Below are 21752 nucleotides of genomic sequence, written 5' to 3' on the forward strand. Positions count from 1 at the left end.
TCTTACTTAATTTTACTGAAAGTCTGTGAAGTAGGTATCTTTAATCTTTTTAGCTTACAAATGAGACTTAAAAGTTAAGAAACTTCACCCAAAACTTGGAACCAGGTGGCCTCTCTCCGGAGTTCCTCATTGTTTTGTTAGTATGAGCTGTTTTACTGTGGAGTGCCAACCATTTCTCTTAGAATTGCTTTAGTTACCTCGTTATGTTTTTCATGCTTAGTTTCTTGATATATGGCAACAGGTGCTATGGGAGGTATGCAAGGAAGCATAACTTTTTTTTTTTTTAATCCTGCTTAGGTGTCCATTTACTTTGTGTTTTTGTGATTATTGTTGATATCATTACCATAGCATACTGTATACATGCCTTCAGTAATTTTTTGTCTGTATATTTATATTATATGCTCTAATATTATACTTTATTTTTTTTAAGATTTTATTTATCGGGCAGCCCCGGTGGCTCAGCGGTTTAGCGCCTCCTTCAGTCCAGGGCTTGATCCTGGAGACCTGGGATCGAGTCTCACATCGGGCTCCCTGCATGGAGCCTACTTCTCCCTCTGCCTGTATCTGTCTGTCTCTCTCTCTCTCTGTGTGTTTCTCATGAATAAAAAATCTTAAAAAAAAAAAAAAAGGTTTTATTTATTTACTCATGAGAGAGAGAGAGGGGCAGAGACACAGGCAGAGGGAGAAGCAGGCTCCATGCAGGGAGTCTGATGTGGGACTCGATCCCGGGACTCCAGGATTATGCCCTCGGCCAAAGGCAGGCGCCGAATTGCTGAGCCACTCAGGCATCCCTCTGATATTATACTTTAAACAGCTGAATACTAAATTGTAGTACGTCATAGATTGGTGTTGCTCCTCTCAGAGATGTACTTTTAGCTGTTGTGAAGTTTTAGTTTGAAGAACTAAGATCTTATTGATGATTTCGGTATGTCTCCTTTTAAAACCTAGACTACTTGTACCAGTGTTTACACAAAGGATAAAGCTGCTAAATGTAAAATCCCAGCCCTAGATCTTCTTATTAAGGTAATTTTGTTGTTTCTAAGTACATGTATTTCATATTAAACCTGTAACTTAAAAAGCAGAAAAATAGAGTTTTAAGTTAGGTTTTGAGGGTGAGATGTTAGAGGCTAGGCTTTGGTCACATTGATGTATGGACAAAATTTTCCAGTCATCACCTCTAATACTGGGGCCTTTTGCTCTTACTGCCTTCTGGGTAGTAGAGGGAGGATTTGGGGTTGTAAGGGGAATTAAGAGGAAAAATAAGGAATTTACTGCCCCTCTGTTATTCTCTCACCATAACTCTTAAAAACCTAAGGCTGCTAAGAGTTGCCAGAATTCACATCATTGTAGGTCAGAGTTCTTTCTTAAACCTTAGCATGAAAATAGGTCTGTAAATTGTACTTAAGTGCTTCTTGGGCGACTCACTCTCCCGTTTCTCAGATGTATGTCTTTTATTGTATCTCCATTTTAGAATTACTTAGGGTCTTGTTAGTCCTTGTCTTAAGTGCCTCCAAGAGAATGGTTCTTGTCATGTTGTTGGTTTCTTGGGAAGGTAAACTTAAGTGTACAGCCTCCTCCCCTTTGTAACGTGTTCTACCACCCACCTCAACCTCTGACTTCTAAATACTCAGGCTAGATAGGAGTGCTGAGAAGCCAAAGACATTCCCTAGAGACATGTGATTCTGGAGCTTTGTGTAGAAACTGTGCAAAAAAGGGAAGCCTTGTTGTTATTCTCCTGTTTAGACAATGCTAGTTTTTATTATTTTAGTTACTTCGGACTTTAAGAAGTTCTAGACTCATGGATGAATTTAGTATTGGAGAATTATTTAATAAATTCTATGGAGAACTTGCATTGAAAACAAAAATACAGGATACAGGTGAGATGTTTCAAACGTTAATTTTAAATATTTTAATAAATTGATGTTAAAAATTTAGTGTAAAACTTAGGTTTTCTCTACCAAAGCTTGTATATGTTCTACAGAGAAATAATTTTTGCTGAAAAAAAAAATCAGAATAAAACCGTGTAAAATTCTGCTTATAAAAGTTTAATCTTTATGAAATGATTTCTTTGAGTAGGGTCCACACTCACTGTGAACTCATGACCCTGAGAGTAAGAGGCGCATGCTCCATGGATTGAGCCAGGCAAACACTCCATGAAATGATTTCTTTAAATAGAAAACACAGAAAAGAAGAAAACTCACAACATATGTCAAATGTAACTTAGTTTATAACAGTAGATTGGCATAAAATTTATCAGGAAAGAAAGATTCTGGTCCTTAAAACTAATATTTTCTGTATCTTCGAAATTACTTTTGAACTAAACATTCTTTGACTTTGTTATACACTTTAATTTATTTAAATATAATTTTTGACTTCTTTAAAATTTATTTTTCAGTATTAGAAAAAGTATATGAGCTTCTAGGAGTATTAGCTGAAGTTCATCCTAGTGAGATGATAAATAATTCAGAAAAACTGTTCCGGGCTTTTCTGGGTGAACTTAAGATCCAGGTATGGCAAACTTTATGCTATTCTGCTTCCAAAGATTTCACTGTGTTTTTCTCTTTTAATGGTATCTTCTTTAAAACATTTTTTAGATGACCTCAGCAATAAGAGAACCCAAACTGCCTGTTCTGGCAGGGTGTCTGAAGGGATTGTCTTCACTCATGTGTAACTTTACCAAATCCATGGAAGAAGGTATTGTTTGACTTTACTCGATTTTCTTCTTATTTTGAAAGCTATAATTCTAAAATGAATTGCTAGTTTACTTCTTTGAACTTTCAAACCAATTGTGGATTCACCATAGTTGTGAAAATTAAATAGAGAGGTTCCATTTGTTCTTTACCCACTTCCTACTAGTGATGACCTCTTCTATAACTAGTCCGGTAGCACAACCAGGATATTGACATTGATAAATCTACCAACCTTATCCACATTTTACACATTTTACACAGTTTTATGTGCATACCTTTGTGTATGTGTATTTCATTCTCTGCAGTTCTTTGATGTACAAATTTGTGTATGCACCAGTGCAGTCAAGATACTAAACAGTCTGCCACCATAAGGAGCCTTCCTGCTATTCTTTCATAGCCAGTCACACTTAAGTGAATGACCCAGGTGCCCCTGAAATCATTTAAGTGCTATGCTTTTCCACGCATATTCTAGAATAACTTTGTGCCTACAAAACACCTTACTTGGATTTTGATAGTCATTGCACCAAACTTGTATATTTATCTGGAGAGAACTGATTATCTTTGCTATGCTGAATTTTCCAATCCATAACACAATTTCTCTCTCCATTTATTTAGGTCTTTGATTTCTTCATTATTAGGATACAGATTCTTGCCTATGAATTTTTTTATTTTTAAAATATCCATTCATTCATTCTTTCATTCATTAATGAGAGACAGAGAGAGAGAGAGAGGCAGAGACACAGGCAGAGGGAGAAGCAGGCTCCATGCAGGGAGCCTGAAGTGGGACTTGATCCCTGGTCTCCAGGATCAGGCCCTGGGCTGAAGGTGGCACTAAACCGCTGAGCCATCCGGGCTGCCTCTTGCCTATGAATTTTAAAGTTTGTTTAATATGCTTTTCTTTATAGTTTTCAATAATGTTTCCTTGTAATATCTCAGTTTTAGAGTATAAACTAAGATAGCGTTATATGCATTATGAAATTCATTTCTTTTTAAAAGGCAGTGTAAATTTTTAACCCTAAGAGATTCTTTAAGCAACAAAAAATTCCCTATCTTAGGATTTCTGTTCAAGTAATTGCCAAATTTTTCTACCTCCTGTGTATTTGCTTTTATTAGATCGAAACTTAGGAAATTCCAGTGTCCAATATTTTTATATTCCAGTATCCAATGATTTTTGACCTACAAAAACAGTGATTTGATGTTTCAACCTAATATTTTTACTCATCCTTTTATTGCTTACCAAAGATGTAGTTGCTCTATATGATTTCTCTTTTTTTTTTTTCTCATCTGTCCCATATTGTATTGCCAGCTTCCCATTTCATCAGGTTGCTCACAGATCACCTATTTGAAACCTTTATGGTTCCCCTGAGATGAGTCACTTCCTCTGGCTTTTGTATTCTTCTGTTACAGTACTTCCTATGATGTGTTTTTAATTTATTGGGTCATAACCAGTAAACCAGTGTTTATTTCTGTCACTTGAGCCTGCTGGCAGGTAATGTTGCTGATTTGTCTTTGTATTTGCTTGGCATATTAATTGATATTTAGTAAGCATCTACAGTTTACGAAAAATAACAGCACTTATTTTATTGTTCATTTACCATGTGCTAAAAATTATTCTAGAATAGTGCAAGGAAAATGCCAGTAATAATTCTCTATGACAGGTAATATCTCTATTTTCTAGATCAGGACACTAGAACTAAGACAAGTTACTTGCCCAAAGTCACACAACTGACATGGTAGCAGAGTAATGGCTCTCAGTGATGTCCTCATTCTAATCCATTGAAGCCTCTAGAAAGGAACACAGCCATGCTGACACCCTGATTTTGCCTCTGTGAGACCCATTTCAGATTTCTCATCTGCAGAACTGTATATAGTAACACATTTGTGTTTTTTTAAGCCACTCACTTTGTGATGGTTTGTTATAGCAGCAATAGAAAATTACGTAACCAATAAGTGGCAAGACTAGGATTTAAGCATTGGTCTGAGGCAATAATTTTTTTTTTTTTAATTTTAAAGGTTATTTATTACTTATTTAAGGGAAAAAAGGAAGTACTCATGCCCATACACATGTGCGGGGGAGAGGAAGAAGCAGGCTCCTCGTTGAGCAGGAAGCCCCATGTGGGGTTCGATCCTAGGACCCTGGGATCATGACCTGAGCTGAAGGCAGGCGCTTAATAGACTGAGCTACCCAGGCACCTCCTCTGAGGCTCTAATTTATAGTTTTCCTGTCATGCCATGATAATGTGACATCAAGCACTAAATAGTAATGCTGATGTTTTCATTCATACAGTATGTGTTTCTTGGGTGCCTTCTATGTAAAAAGTTATGAATTAGGTGTTAGACTCAGTAGTTAGAATCACCAGGTTTCTACCATCGTGAACTCAGTCTAGTAGAGGAAACAGACAATAGATGAACAAGCTATTATAGATTTTAGGGTTCAGTTATGCAAACAGGTTGGGTACAGTGAATAGGGATATCAGAGTATGAAGAAGGTAGAGGATGTATATAGCCCGCTGGTTCTTTGCACAGCATGTGGGGTCAGTGTGTGAGGGGCTTCTGAGCTTGCATTTCATTCCCAATGGCAGAAGAAACCATGTTTTTTTCTCCAGTGAATAGATATGGGCTAGTTGATGTTTTACAAGGGTCTACTTGACTGCTATTGGGTATGAGATTTGTTTTAGTGTAGGATTGAAAGACTTGGCTCTTAAGTGTGGCTGCAAGCAACTGAAGTTGGTGCAGTGGTGTTTAAACTGGGTTGGACAGGTTTTAGGTAATAATGTGGCTTTCTGTTTTGGACATGTTGAACCATAGATGCCATGGGATGTATCAGCTTAGATGTTAAGGGTACAGTTGTATACTTAAGACAGGATCTTGCAGGAGGAATTAGACTTTAAGATATAAATTTGGCAGTTTTCAGCATAGAGGTATTATGTTAGGCTGTGAATGTGAGCAAGATTAGCTGGGGAGTGGGTACAGAGAAACTGGGGCAAGGATGTAAAGGTGCTTTGCTCTGTGTGGAGTCTGAATACAAAGCCACCAGAGCTGCAGAGTGGGTCCACCTCAACAAGGGTAAGTTCAGTTGAGTGTCAGAGGACAAGCTAGGCAGAGCAGGTTAAGGAGTAGTAAGGTGGAATGGAAGGGAGGAAGTGGAGGCTATCAGCAGAAAACCTTTTAGAGGAATCTTAATGGAGGAGACCAAAGAAACATGGGATAACTGATGGGAGCTATAGGAGAAAGGGTTTTTAGAAGTAGGTACCAGAATTTGTATACTCAGGTTCCTAGCTGCACTATCCATAATAGCTAAAAGGGAGAAACAACCCAAGTGTCCATCAACAGATGAATGGATAAACAAATGTAGTATATACACAGAATATTATTCAGCCTCAGAGAAGGAAGGAAATACACTCCTCTGCTATAACACGTGGGCTTGAGGACATTCTGCTAAGTGAGGTAAGCCAGTCACAAAGGTATAAATACTGTATGAGGTAGCAGGAACAGGGAAATTTATTGGTTCAGAAAGTAGAATCGGGTTACCAGGGGGTGGGGGCAGGGGAGTTAGTGTTTAATGTGTACAGCCTTTCTGTAGGGGATGATGAAATTTTTTTGGGTATAGGTAATGGTGGCGAGTACACAGTAATGTGAATATTTAACGCCACTGAATTGTATGTATACTTACACGTGGTTAACATGGTAAATGCTTCATTATGTATATTTACCACAACAACAAAATAAATACAAGAGCATGCTTGTCGAGGGAGTGGTCCACTAGAAGGCAGAGGTGGACACAGGAGAGTGGACAGTGGGAGGCGGAGTCTAAGGAAGGTCATAGAGGTGATGTCCATTCCCACAACTGGGAGCTCAAGCGCTGGCGTTCCGGCACCTCCCTGTGTTCACCTGAGTCCACACATTCTAGACCAGCTATGCACTGATGAGTACCTCGTGCCTTTGGGTCTGTTCACCTGTGTTTACATGGTCACTTTCTATTAGTATCAGAATGACCTTTTTATGAATTAGTTCCCATTCTTTTAGGTCTAGCTCAACTGTTGTCTGTAAATCTTGTCTTGAATACTCAGAGCTGGAAGAAATCTCTCCTTATATTTAAAATCCCAAAGGAGCTTTAAAAATATCTCTTTTATGGAATGATCCTACAGATGTGCTGATGTGTCAGTCCTCTTAAGCCCTCTCTGACCCCTTCTCTTTCTGTCTTCTGTCACAGTTGGGCTCTGTTTTTAAATGTATCAGTCCTTTCGATCAAAGTAAACTATCTTTGAGCTTTTGCTGTTTGCAAGTCTCTGTTCCAAGGTTAGATAACTTAGCGATAAGTAAAGCTTGATTTCTGGACAGCTGTAGTGAATACTGGTGGGAGACAGTTAAATAGTAGTGATGTCTGTCAGGTCAGCATAAGAGCCTTGGGTTATACTTGTGTAGTTGCTTTCTCTTTAGGTGGTAAGTTTATTAAGGTCAAAGATCACATTTTATTCATATTTGTAAATACCATAGTAATGTGGCATGTGTCGTATGCTAAATACAAGCCTGGCAGTACAGGGATGATGATCATGTGCTTGACCTTTTTTTTTTAAAAAAAAGATTTTATGTATTTATTTGAGAAAGAGAGAAACAGAGAGAAAAGCAGGGGGGAAGGGTAGAGGGAGAAGCAGACTCCCTGGTGAGCAAGGGGCCTGATGCGGGGCTTAATCCCAGAACTCTGGGATCATGACCTGAGCCAAGCTGATGATGCTTAACCATCTGAGCCACCCAGGCACCCCATGTGCTTGACCTTATATAATCTTCCATACGACTATCAAAGAAGCTATACAATGTCCCTTTTTATAGATAAGAAAACTGAAGCTCTGAGAGATTACCTAACAGAGCTTGTAAGTGATGAGGTGGATTTGAAAGCCATGTCCTTGTAACTCAACATTTTCTTCTTTCTTTACTATAATAATAATGTCAGCAGTCATAGCTTGCAGCTCTCCAGCTGAAGTGAATGATAGAAGGCATGCTTCCTGTATTAAAACATGTTGGTTATAAAGCGTTTGTGAGGTTTGTCAGATGATACTGTTGGGATTTTTAATGGAGACTTCTTTTTGTTTTTTCCCCAGATCCCCAGACTTCGAGGGAAATTTTTGATTTTGCATTAAGGGCAATTCGTCCTCAGGTAGGATTAATATTACTCTTAATTCTTTTATAGCTGAGACTTGAAAGTTTCAAACATTGATGGTAATTTTTAAAATTTCTTTAATAGATTGACCTGAAGAGATATGCTGTACCCTTAGGTAAGATTGTATATATAATAAGGTGGAATATTTCAGGTTTTTAAATTAATGTCATGATTAAACTTTTGCTTAAACTGTAAGTGAAGTATGTCTTGGATGTTTCACATACAGTTACTTACGGAGAGGCTTTTAGAGGCTTTGTTTTTGGCACACAACTCCTGTTAGGTGGTCACACTTAAATGACATGGCTTAAACAATGCTACTTTAGAGCATCTTTAGGGGATCCTGATTGTTTGATACTGACTTTATCTAAATAAATCCTGATCCTACTTCTGAACTTAGTTTTGGAGGTCACTGGCCTATTGATTCAAGTGTAAGGTTTGCAGTGTTAGAACTCTGATCAGGATCCCTAAAGTTATAGTATAATGATAGTGGATCTTCATGAACAGTTTTAGTTTTGACATGTACTTGAAGCTTTCTTAGTTTTTGATTCTGCTTTTTGTTATTCTATTTTAACTGATGGTTTTTGCAATTGCAGCTGGCTTGTGCTTATTTACCCTGCATGCATCTCAGTTTAGCACCTGCCTTCTGGACAACTATGTTTCTTTATTTGAAGTGCTGTCAAAATGGTGTAGCCATACAAATGTAGAAATGAAAAAAGCTGCACATTCAGCTCTGGAATCTTTCCTGAAACAGGTATTCAACTTTTATTTAAAAATACTTTTTCCATACAAAAAATTAAATTCAGTTTTGTGCATGCACGTTTGAAAGATGAATACAGGTTGATCTATTAGCTTTTATAGTATTGAAATAGAAAAGCTTGGTTATTAATCGGCTCTGTTTTGTGTTGCCCTAATGAGTCACACTGAGTCTGTTACTCCTGAACTCGCTGGCCACTGGGCCTGCATGACTCTGTAGTGTGCTGAGTTATAGACGAGTTCTAACTATGCTTTCATCTTCATCAAGGAGCCTAAATTTAAATCTGGTTTTTGTTCACGTCTTTTTGCACTGGCCTGGTCTCTTTCCGTGCTTTCCTCTAGGAAAAATGCATCACATGTAATAAAGTGTCTTTTCTGAACTTGATGCAGACTAAATGAATTGAAGTGGTAGTTGTTTATCAATAAAAGATATTGTATAGAATTATAACAATGTATTGAAAATATTTAAACAATTCTAGCCTTTTTACACTTTAATAGATTCCTTTGTTTTGCTATTAAATATTTCTAAAATGTAAATATTATGCAATTGCAGATTTCTTTTATGGTGGCAAAAGATGCAGAAATGCATAAGAGTAAGCTACAGTACTTCATGGAGCAATTCTATGGAATCATCAGGAACATGGATTCAAACAGCAAGGATTTATCCATTGCAATTCGAGGATATGGACTTTTTGCAGGAGTATGTCTCATTAATTTATTCTTTTTAGAATAAACACTCATTGTGAGTGTTTAAAAGAATATAATTATTGCATTTTTGAATAGCATCTCATGCTTGTGACAATACTTTGTTACTTGCTTTGTTGTTTCAGTGCCAACTATATACTAGGATTCTGTAGACCTGTTCTCTCAAATTTTCATTATAGATTTTTAGGAGTATTTCACTTTTAACAAATGAGGAAACTGAGACTTAGAGAAATTAGGTAACTTGTCAAAGAACACACAGTAATTTACAGAGCCAAGATGTAAATTCAAGTCTAAAGACTGGAAAACAGAGTATGCTTTTTCCACTAAACTGTGCTGCCCACTATTTATGAAGTAAAATTATAATTTATGTCACTCGGTGTTTTAGAAAGAGAGGTTCTTATGACAGAAGTATATAGTTAAGAATATTGTTGGAGTGCTTGGGTGGCTCAGTTGGTTGAGCGTCCAACTCTTGATTTCCTCTTGGGTTATGATCTCAGGGTTGTGAGATGGAGCTCCACATTAGACTCTGTGCTTGGGCATGGAACCTACTCAAGAGTCTCTGTCTCTGGGGTGCCAGGGTGGCTCAGTGTTGAGTGTCTGCCTTTGGCTTAGGTCCTGCTCCCAGAGTCCTGGTATTGAGTCCCACATCAGGTTCCCCGCAGGGAGCCTGCTTCTCCCTCTGCCAGTGTCTCTGCCTTTCTCTCTGGGTCTCTCATGAAAAAATAAATAAAATTAACCCCCCCCCTTCTTTGTCCCTCTCTCTTAAAAAAAAAGTATTAAAAAAAGATTGATAATAACTATAGTTATTTCCTTCTTGGGGGATCTCTGTGACTTCTACTTTACAGAGAAAAATGACTTCCTATCTCTCTATGGATTTACCCATTGGTGTCTACTTCCTTTTTCAGGGAAGGAGAGACCCTCTTCCCAGCTTTCTGCTCATTCCATTTGTGATCATTTCCTTGTTTGCTTCCAGATGATTCTCCCTCCTCTTGCTTTATTTAATCTTCATTTGTCTCTGTTGGCTCCTTTGAATATATGTAGGGCAGAAGAACCAGTATGTGAGAAAGCTCAGAGGTAAATAAGAGCTTGGAATTTTCAACTTTATGCACTATGGTGTAACCAACTTCAATTTGTTCACTATAGAATATGTTTACAGTGTGGCTGGAGCATGATATATCAAGAAAAAGGAAAAGGACTCTAAAAAGATTAACTAGTCAGATTCTCAGGGAAGCTAGTTTAGATCTGAGGTCCAAAGAAGCCTTTGAAAAATCTGAAGCTGGATGGTAACATTATCAGATTTGTGAGTTACAAAGATGGCTCTGGGTATAGTGTGCAGAGTGGTGTAGTAGTGTATTCCAGCTTTAAGTTTACTTCTTGTTTCCCTTGTCTAGGTGACTAGCCTCTCGGGGTACAGTCTACATCTTACTTGTCTTTGATGGCTACCAGTGTCTAGAATAGTTGGCTATCAGTAGATTCCTTGTATATAAATACATATTTGCAATATATTTACAGATTATTTTTAAAAGCATTTTATGAGATATATTGTATTTTATAACTTTGATCTCCATTGAAAAGCTTAATACTCAGCTTATAATCACATGGCTTAATGTGACACCTTAAATATCATTGTTTTGATATTGATAAGATTGATAAAGACTTTTGTTTACCTTTCTGAAAGCCTTGCAAGGTTATAAATGCAAAAGATGTTGACTTCATGTACATAGAGCTCATTCAGCGCTGCAAGCAGCTGTTCCTCACCCAGATAGACACTGTTGATGACCACGTTTACCACATGCCAAGTTTCCTCCAGTCTATTGCAAGTGTCTTGCTTTACCTTGATAGAGTAAGTGAAATAGTTAATTAAACAAGGACAGTTTTAACTATTAAATTTCAGATAACTATTTAACTATTTAATTCTTCAGATAACTTGACGGAGTCATATGAATTGTATGCATTTAGTACAGGCACCATTGTGATCAAGGTGACATTTTTATTTTTATTTATTTATTTTTTTAAATCCTTTTTTTTTTTTAATTTTTATTTATTTATGATAGTCACAGAGAGAGAGAGAGAGAGGTAGAGACACAGGCAGAGGGAGAAGCAGGCTCCATGCACCGGGAGCCCGATGTGGGATTCGATCCCGGGTCTCCAGGATCGCGCCCTGGGCCAAAGGCAGGCGCCAAACCGCTGCGCCACCCAGGGATCCCTCAAGGTGACATTTTTAATTAAGTACTTTGTGTTAATAGACTTATTGTCATGAAACTTTTTGTTAAACAAAACAGGAGAAATTTATTACTTATTTTATCTTTCTAAAAGATTAAGATTGCTGCTTTGGATAGAATTGCACCTAAGTATCATTCAGACAGTTTTACTCTGATTTTTTTAGGCCGTCACAATAAATGTTAAGTTTACTAGTGGATTAGATATAAGCCAGGTCTTTCACTTAGCTAATATATGTCCACTTGGATTGTAATTACTTTGGATATTTGTATTATTCCTATATTTATTTTTTCCCTCCTCTAACTTTTAGTTTGCTCTCCATTTTTGGTAGGTTCCTGAGGTGTATACACCGGTTCTGGAACATCTCATGGTGGCACAGATAGACAGTTTCCCACAGTATAGTCCAAAAATGCAGTCAGTATGTTGTAAAGCCCTAGTAAAAGTTTTCCTAGCCCTACGTGGAAAAGGACCAGTTTTCTGGAATTGCATCAGTACTGTGGGTAAGTGTGGAACTCACCCTAGTTTTTATGATGATGCATGATGAATACTTAACATGTTGTTTGATAGAGGTATCTTTCATGTCTTTTGATGCCTCTTGGAGAACTAATGTTTTGGTGGATCAAAACCATGTTTTTGCATCCTTTTTTTGAATCTTTTTTTTTTCTTCCTTTTGCTTCTGAATCTTAATAGTCCAAAATTTTAAAGTAAAGATATTAACTAACTTAAAGGAAAAAATTTAGAGGTACAGTTACATTCAGTGAAATGATGGTTTACTTATTTTTGTTTTCATTTTCTTTTCTCAGTGCATCAGGGTTTAATCAGAATATGTTCTAAGCCAGTGATCCTTCAAAAGGTAAATTCTGAATCTAATGTTTTAATATTTAGTCTTTTGTCACTGAAAGTTAGAAGTGATACTGGGGTTTGTGGTCTGTAAATATACAAAAATGGCCTTTTTAGTTATTAGCCATGCCTTACATTCTGAAAAGTCTGGGATATAGTGCCTCTCTATTTTTTCAGGTGAATAAACTTCTCTTGAGTTATGGAACACCCTTAAATGTAACTTTACTATTATATACATATTTTTGTACGAACGGAATATTTTCTTTCTTGAAACTCTGAGACAAAATGCTTAGTTGTATCATGGGAGGCATATCTTCGTTACTTGAAGTAACAGGAAATAGGGTGAAGTAGGAGATTGACCTGAGTAGGAAAGTGAGATCAATGACTCACAACACATTCCTCGTTTTAAATTTTTTTTTTTTTTTTAATTTATGACAGTCACAGAGAGAGAGAGAGAGAGGCAGAGACACAGGCAGAGGGAGAAGCAGGCTCCATGCACCGGGAGCCTGATGTGGGATTCGATCCCGGGTCTCCAGGATCGCGCCCTGGGCCAAAGACCGGCGCCAAACCACTGCGCCACCCAGGGATCCCCCTCGTTTTAAATATTTGTTCTTGCACCTCTCTTAGTTCCAGTTAGAAAAATCATGGTTTCTTTTTCAGCTTGCTTTCTTATCCTTTCATGCTATACTGTCTTAATCAAATTACAGTCTCCTAATAATGGATGTTTTAGCTTAGAAAACTCTGAAAGTCAGAATGTTCTAGCAGCCATGCTTATTTTGTGAATCCACCAGTATATATTGGTATGTTGTCTTCCTGCCCAGGGTGTTGAGTCTGAACCTGAAGAGTATCGTGCATCAGGGGAAGTTAGAACTGGCAAATGGAAAGTGCCCACGTATAAAGACTATTTGGATCTTTTTAGAAGTCTCCTGAGTTGTGACCAGATGATGGTAAAAATGACTTATTTTAAAGCTATGAAAGTACCCTCGTTCCTCTAATTAGTCTCTATAATTTTACTCTTAGGACTTTGTTTCAGAACTACGTTTTATTAACTTTTTTTAAAAGTACTTTGAGTAATAAAAAATTAAAATGATATGTTAGGAATAAAGTCCTAGAACTCACATAAATGTAATAATTGCTGTAGCTGAGTCCTCATTTTATCTGTGAGTAGTATGTTTCATGCTAATTTATTCTTCCTAACAGATCCAGCCTCTAGGTAACAGAAGTATAACAATATTGTCACTATGGGAGAACTATTCTTTTATTTGTTAAAGATGAAGATTAAAAAACATAGATCAATCTTACTGATTCAATAGGTGTGAAGAAGATTGGTGCATGGTTATTTACATTATTTATGATTAGAATAATGCCTCCTGTTTGATATTTCTGGTAGATGTTCTTTAATGTCTGTTTTATACTTGCTTCTGGCCACCATTTTATCATAGACTTTGACAAAGCATTATAGCCTAGGAAAGTCTTTGTCTATAGATGATTTCTATCCTGTGAAAAATCTTAGGAGTTTTTAGTTTTCATAGTGAGGCAAAATAGTATAGCACTTTTAGTAATTTTACCTATAATATTTCTTTCTTATGTGTGGCGTTAATTATTCCTATATTTTGAGGTTAACATAGAATATTTGAGTAAAGGCAGAGTAATTGGCCTATATTTTTGGTATAGTGGAATAGTTTCACTTAAAAAGAAGTGATAAATTATACTTTTAAATTCATTCTGAGTGTAGGTATACATTTATTCACATGTATGTATGCTTACGTGTGTGTATATGTATATGCATGCATGCATATTTATGTTTGTGTATATAAATGTACATGCATTTGTATTTCCACAAATATAAGTACATAATGTATATGTGTGTGTATAGTATACATATGTGTTTTTCTGCACACACATTAAGTGAGATAAATGCTTTGACAAGAATTGGCTTAAATCTTTGCATTTGCTACTGTGTTCTTAGTATGTGTTACATACCTGGGTAGGTCATATCTGTCTGAAATGATATTGCCCTGATAATTTAGGAAAGTGTCTACATTTTGCAGCTTCAAAACTTTTAGGTAAATCTGTTACAGTTTACACAGAAGCTTCTAATACCTAAATATGTATATGCATGGTTATACTGATACTTTTTTGCATAAATTTTGAAGTTCATTACTTTTCTTTATTTAAAGGATTCTCTTTTAGCAGATGAAGCATTTCTCTTTGTGAATTCCTCACTTCAAAATTTGAATCGTTTGCTGTATGATGAATTTGTCAAATCAGTTTTGAAGATTATTGAGAAATTGGATCTTACGCTAGAGAAACGGAATGTTGGGGAACATGAGGTTAGAAGTTTTTGTCAGTAATAATTTTGTATCATTTTTATGCCAGCTCTCTTTGTATGTAAGCATCCCAGGGGAAAATAGCACATTTGTAGAGATTGCAGGAAATTGATTTCTATGGCATCCGTGTGTGTCATGGATACTTTGCTGTTTGACTAGCCCAGTGTGTTGAAAATGTTATATGTAGATTTGCTCAAAAAGTAATTTATATGTTTAATGTCTTAAAATCACTTATTTAAAAAAAATTGTTTACTGGGCTTGTTACTTATTTTTCAGCAATTGTAAAGTGTCATCTTAATTTGTGTAGAGGGGACTTCTTGCAATAGGGTAGGGAAAGCTGGGATTCCTCTTGTTCGTAGCTAAGGAAACTCCAAAGTCTGGGTGCAAAGTGCTAAATGTATTCTCAAACTAGTAGAATATAGGCAATAGGCAGAAAAGAAAGAACATCTTCACTTGTTTCTGTACCCAACTTCCTGGCCTGGGTGGATTGTAAGTCGTGGTTTAAGGCTGCCAGATAGAAACTGCTTTGCTCTTAAATGAGGATAAGTTTTAGTAAAACACTGTGGTAATGACACTAGTGTTGAAGGGCTTGAGTTCCAGTGGAAAAATGTAATTTGCTTTTCAGCCCAGTGATTTCTTTTCCCTTATAGGTTAGATTATGTCTGTTAGTACATATGTACTTCCACTGCAGTATCATGAAGTTAGACGAGACATTCGGGTGGGTATGCAGAAGATAAATAAGGACATAATAGAAGGCTGTCTGTCACACTGACTGTATTGCATTTGTTTTGTTCTATTTTTTTATGCTGGCTTGATGGGAACACCAGTGTATTTTATTGCTTTTTATGTTTTGTGTATGTATAAAATAATCTTTTGGATTATTTTCAACTTGCTGAAAGGGGCTTCCTGGAACTGTGTTAGTCAACAAACCTGCTTCTTAGGACACTTGTCTTTGTCACTTTGTCTTCAGTGACTTCCTTTGCACTTTCTTTCTCCTCTTATTTTCTGCTTTCTCCTGTTTCCTAACCTTTTTTACTTCACCTCCAGCAGGTCAGTTGTCACCTCAATGAGCATTTCCCAAGTAAGCATACCCTTACCCTCCTTTACAGCTTCCAGTCTGTTTGTTTCTTTTTTTGAGATTTACTTACTTGAGAGAGAAAGCACGAGTGCTCACGCGAGTTGGGGGAGGGGCAGAGGGAAAGAATCTCTAAGCAGACCTCCCCCCAGTGAAAGCAGAGCTCAACACAGGGCTTGGTCTCAGGACCCTGAAATCATGACCTGAGCTGAAATCAAGAGTCAGCTGCTTAGCTGACTGAGCCACACCCAGGTGCTCCCCAGTCTGTATTTCTAACTGCTATTTAACATTTGCACCTGAGTTTGATAACACAAACACAGTATGTTCATAGTAAGTTACTGTTACTTAACACTGTTGATTACTCTTCTGTTTCTCAGCTTGAAACCTCTAGGTTATGACTGACACTTCTGTGTTCTGAAATTCTACCTCTGTCAAGGCATCATTGCTAGTTCCTTCAAGGAGTCACAGCCCCGTTCGTATTTTTGTATTTGTACCATTCTTTTCTCATTTCACTTTGTCATTTTCTTTAATGTTTCCTGCAAGCTCTATCAGCTTTATTAAATTATATTAATTGTAATTGTAATTAAGGATCCGTCTGTACTTTTCTTACTTTGATGCAATGTTCATTTGAGTACATCTGCTTTTAAGGATGAAAATGAAGCTACTGGTGTTTGGGTGATCCCAACCTCAGATCCAGCTGCTAACTTACATCCTGCTAAACCCAAAGATTTTTCAGCTTTCATTAACCTGGTGGAATTTTGCAGGTATTTTTAAAAGTTCTAATTATTTAGGGGTGGAAATCACCAGTTATTGGCTATAGTATAGGAAAACCACCTATATAGATTTATGAAATGAAATAATAAAGGGCTTAAACTCTAAAATTACTTATATGAACTGTTAAGCTATATCTAAATGGACCAGTTTAGCATTACCATTGTTTTTCTATTTAAAAGATGTGCAGGGAGGGGAAAAAAGGAAAATGAAAATGTTTATGTAATGGAATCATACATCTTTTTGTTATGTCACTTATAACTTTGAAGCTGAATAAAAATATATGATAAAAAATTCTACATTAAGCTTTTAATTTGTTTTTACAGAGACATTCTTCCTGAGAAACATATAGAATTTTTTGAGCCATGGGTATATTCATTTGCATATGAATTAATTTTGCAGTCTACACGGCTCCCTCTCATTAGTGGTTTCTACAAATTGCTTTCTGTTGCTGTGAGAAATGCCAAGAAAATAAAATATTTTGAGGTAAGTGTTTTTTTGTGGGAACACTGAATATTTTTGTGTTTTTTAAGTTGCATGAGTGTGTAAGGGCATTGTAAAATATTATAATATATTGCCGTTTTAAAATCTCATTTTACTTTCAATACTTATTAAAACTGATAGTGTCAGTGAGTAACACTGTTAAAAAAGTTAATAGCATTTTCTATTCTGATTTATAAGCACCTGGCTAATAAGGCTAGATTAACAGAGGTTCTTAAAGTGTGGTTCTAGGATCAGCAGCATCAGCATTCCTTTGGAAATCTATGCCTTTTCCAGATTTATCTAATCAGAAACTCTGGGGGCAAGGCCAGCAGTCTGTGCTAACAGACCACCCAAGTGATCTGGTGGCTAGGAACATTTGAGAATAACTGAGTTAGTGTACCTAACACTATAGTCCATTATGAGTGGTCCAACTGGTTAGTTACAAGGAGAGCAGTTCTCTTGGTTCATAGGTTAGAAGTCAGGGAAGGAGAGTGGATTTAGCTAGGCCTCTGGCTTTTGACCAGCCATTCACTTTCCACCTTATGCTTTGTTTCTCACTGGCCTCAGCCTGAAGTGTTACCAGAGCTAATTTTTTTTTCCTCTCTGTACAAGACCTTGGCAAAGTGAAAAATGGATTCACCCCTTAGAAAGAAGACTGGGAACTGCTAGATTAGGACACAGAAATACATGATAATCGTTCGCTTTATTAATTTACTGCTTTTTTCAACAGGGAGTTGGTGTGAAGAGTCAGACGCAGGCTCCCAAGGACCCAGAAAAGTATTCTTGCTTTGCTTTGTTTGCAAAATTTGGTAAAGAGGTAACTTTTTAAAGTGATTTATACAGTGTTATCATGGGCTATTTAAAAAGTAAAGTTTGTTGTAAAAAAATCTAATCATAAATTATGTAATTACTTAAAAATTTTTTTGCTTAATCCAGATTGGGATTAAGGGATTAGGAAGTACTAAAAGGAATCATTGTGTTTCAAAAGTCCCTTGAGTTTTCATGGTAAGTTTGAATGATGTCGACTCAAAACTAATAGATTCTTTAGCTCTCCATGTAAAGAGAATTAAGTACTTCAACAAACGAACTTTTCCTAGAGATCAGTGCTTAATTTGTAAATTAAACCATATCATATAAAAGCCACATGATTACTTTTTATATTTGAGAATAGGGTAAATATTTTTTGTTGAATTTCAAAGTATAGGCTCTATTCAGGTGCACAGCACTGTGTTTCTCTTCTTATTAAGGTATCAGTTAAAATGAAGCAATATAAAGATGAACTTCTGGCCTCCTGTTTGACCTTTATTCTGTCCCTGCCACATGACATCATTGAACTTGATATTAGAGCCTACATTCCTGCATTGCAGGTAGATGCATTGTCTTGAATCCATTTTCTTCATGTAATGTTATGTTTTCTAGAAAACATGAAAATATCAAGGTCTTGCCACTGCAGTCACAGCTGGTGCTTACCCATCAGACACCCCTGGTTCAGGTTCTTCTGCCACATAGTACCTTTGGGACTTAGGATACTTGGTTTGGCCTCTCAGAGATTCCCTTACAGGTGGATGTGAGGATTGAACCTGTGTATGAAAGTCTGCAGTATAACACCAACTATATAGATTGGTGGTGCTTGTTTTCCCACTAATGACCTGGGATGCACCTACTTACCTCCATCACTGTCTATCAGTAGAAGGCTTTATTCATTAGAAACCAAAACTAATTGGTGTTTTTTCTTTAAATGTTAAGTTCTCTGCATTTCAGCTTACCTTGTTTGTATTAATATATAGATGGCTTTTAAACTGGGCTTGAGCTATACCCCATTGGCAGAAGTAGGCCTGAATGCCTTAGAAGAATGGTCAGTTTGCATCTGCAAACATATAATTCAGCCCCATTATAAAGACATTTTACCCAGCCTTGACGGATATCTGAAAACTTCAGCCTTATCAGGTAAGGTTTAGAAGAATTGTGATGTGTATCTTAAATAAAATGGCAGTGTAATAACTTTAATAGGACTATTTGTATTTTTGTAACTTCTAAAATTTGAACCCAACATATTCAAAATATGTTTGAGGTTTTTGTTATTTCTCCAACTTAGTGTAATTGGGATATGAGAAATAACATTGGGACATATAATTGAGGTATTAAACCTGTTATCATTTTACTCACATCCTGCCGAGATTTATAAAATCTTCAAGGGTAAGAGCTCTGTCTTTAATGTCTTGAACTGCTTATAAATCCTAATACAGTGCTTTGCGATAAATACATTATTAAATGGGAATTAAAACTATATAAAATTCAATAGTAATTTTATAGTTTGTTTTTATTGGTGTTCCAAATATAATTGATGAAGCACTCCTGTTAGCCAGTTAAGAATAATTATCATAGTAGAAATAGATTTGAGAAAAGATTCAAAGGAAAAAAAAATCACTGGGCCAGGTAAAAGTATGACCAATCAAGAAAAGTAGTAATTAGTGTTGAGGAGGCAGATTACTTGAACCAGAATGAACATGGACATTGTTATCAGATGGAGCAAAAAGAAGGATTCAGATTGGAGAAAGACACTGAAATATTGCTAAGAATTGAAACTTCAGTTACTATCATGAAAAATTTAGTAAATTAAGTGGAAAATTAAGTGTTAATTTGTTAAACTTTATCTGTGTAAATCATCTTATTCAACTTAAGTTTTGTTGGTTTGGAAACATTAAGTGGAAGTTGTGTGACACATTTTATTCACTGAGTCTGGTTGGTAAGACACCCTTGATGCATATACAGAGTTCAAGAAGAGTTACAGTTTTGAGAGATTTTTCTGTAATTGCTAGCAGTAACAAGCATTATTTAGAGACCAAAAAAAAAATTATTATATATATATATATATATAAAATATACATATATGTGCTAGTTAATGTTTATAGCTTACTTAGGCTTTTAAAATTCATTTTATATAAAGATTGCTGCTTTTTGAATAAATCACTAAAAATACATGGACTTAGTTTAAAAGAATGAATATATCTAGTAGCAAATGGTATACTTTTTGTTTTCTGGAATTTAGTTCTATTAGCTCATTGAAAAGATTTATGTTTCTTTTGGGGGACCTGGATGGCTGGGTTGGTGAAGTGTCTGACTTCTGCTTAGGTCATGATCGCAGGATTCTGAGATCTAGTCCTGCATCAGGTTCCCTGCTCAGCGGGGAGTCTACTTCTTCTCTCCCTCTGCCACTCCCCCTGCTTGTGCTCTCTCTGTCTCTCTCTCTCAAATAAATAAAAATCTTTTTTTTTTTAAATAAAAATCTTTTAAAAGAGGAAGGAAAATATTTTTTCATCTAAATTTTTTTCATCTAAATTTTAATAAGGGAAGATACTTTGATTCTTTTAAGCAAAGGATTTATCTATTCATAAATATATGTACTCTAGATAATTAGAAAATAGGAAAAAACAGTAGGTAAAATTAAATAACAAAAGAAAACCATAATCTTAAAGACAACGACTATTTTTTAGTAACATTTTATTTAAAATGTTATCAAACTTTGAGGACAGTTGCATGAGGAGTGACAGACACTCCTGTATACTCTTTACTCAGATTCCACAAGTAAGGCTTTGTCCCCTTTGCTTTATTGTTATATGTGCTCTTCTTGTATTGTGAGATAATGTGTGTGTGTGTATGTGTGTATTTATATATAATATTTTTTTCTGAACCCTTTGTGAGTAAGCTGCAGGCACTGTGGACAACCTAAATGTTGCAATGTGTATTTTTCTTTCTTTCTTTTTTTTTTTTTTTAAGATTTTTTTTATTTAAAAGAGAGTGAGTGAGCATGAGTGTGGAGCCTGACATGGGGCTTGACCCCACGACTCTTGAGATCATGACCTGAGCCAAAACCAAGAGTTGGATGCTTAACCAACTGAGCCACCAAGGTGCCCCTCAGTATGTTTCTTAAGAGTGAGAATATTATTTTACACAATCATGGTATAATTATCAAAATAAGAAAAAATAACAAAGATACATTCTTTTCTAATCTGTAATCCATATATAGATTTCTCAGTTGTCCCATTAATTTCTTTTATAGTTTTATTTTTCCTGGTCCAGAGTTCAATCTAGAACCATGTGTTGCACTTAATAGTTAAAATGCCTTAGCATTCTTGAATGTGAGTAGCTCTTTAGCATTACTTAGTTTTCATGATGTTGACATTTTTGAAGATTATAGGACAGTTGTTTTCAATGTGAGTCTGTCTGATGTTTTCTCATAATGGGATTCAGTTGTGCTGTTTGGGGAGAAACACCCATAACTGATGTGTGGGTGGCCTCCTCACAACATCAGGATGGTATTTGGTGCCATTACCAGTCATGTTCATTTTGACCATTTGGTTAGTGAATTTCTGCTTCTTTTTCTAAAGTGACTATTTTCCCTTTGTGAGAGTCAGTCATTTGAAATCCTCTTCCTCTCCTCTTCCTGAAGTATTCAGTCCTAAGATCTTTAGGTTGTACAGAGGAAGTTAGGTGTTAAGGTAGCAGTGGTGTTCCCCAGTAACATGAGGAGGACAGCCCTGAGGCGTGCCTGGCATGGGTGTCAGACCTGAAGCAGGGTTGGGAGGGCCCCCACATGTTGGGCAGCCTTATAGGGCATGAGGGTCAAAGCAGGGTGCGGAAGGTGACATATGGGGGATTGATCAAATAAATAAAGGTTAATGGAAGCTAGGTTTCTTTTTGTTAGATAAGGCAATTACAAATACAGG

General features: G+C 36.3%; 1 protein-coding gene across 5 annotated transcripts in view; it reads left to right on the forward strand.

Moving 5' to 3' along the window:
• PRKDC (protein kinase, DNA-activated, catalytic subunit) overlaps positions 1-21752 on the forward strand; it is a 215362-nt gene that overhangs the window by 4060 nt on the left and 189550 nt on the right. For 4 of the 5 annotated variants that reach the window (XM_055318273.1, XM_055318275.1, XM_055318274.1 and 1 more), the window contains exons 4-21: positions 949-1023; positions 1769-1877; positions 2396-2508; positions 2595-2694; positions 7790-7845; positions 7933-7963; positions 8442-8599; positions 9155-9301; positions 10985-11149; positions 11858-12026; positions 12330-12379; positions 13188-13313; positions 14547-14699; positions 16420-16535; positions 16869-17028; positions 17756-17842; positions 18273-18392; positions 18813-18972. In XM_055318273.1, the coding sequence (XP_055174248.1) occupies positions 949-1023; positions 1769-1877; positions 2396-2508; positions 2595-2694; positions 7790-7845; positions 7933-7963; positions 8442-8599; positions 9155-9301; positions 10985-11149; positions 11858-12026; positions 12330-12379; positions 13188-13313; positions 14547-14699; positions 16420-16535; positions 16869-17028; positions 17756-17842; positions 18273-18392; positions 18813-18972 (2095 nt within the window). The remainder of the gene's footprint in view (positions 1-948; positions 1024-1768; positions 1878-2395; positions 2509-2594; positions 2695-7789; positions 7846-7932; positions 7964-8441; positions 8600-9154; positions 9302-10984; positions 11150-11857; positions 12027-12329; positions 12380-13187; positions 13314-14546; positions 14700-16419; positions 16536-16868; positions 17029-17755; positions 17843-18272; positions 18393-18812; positions 18973-21752) is intronic. The other variant, XM_055318276.1, reaches the window with a different exon arrangement.

This window comes from Nyctereutes procyonoides, unplaced genomic scaffold (genome assembly GCF_905146905.1).
Source record: "Nyctereutes procyonoides isolate TBG_1078 unplaced genomic scaffold, NYPRO_anot_genome, whole genome shotgun sequence".
In the NCBI taxonomy this organism is placed as follows: Eukaryota; Metazoa; Chordata; class Mammalia; order Carnivora; family Canidae; genus Nyctereutes; species Nyctereutes procyonoides.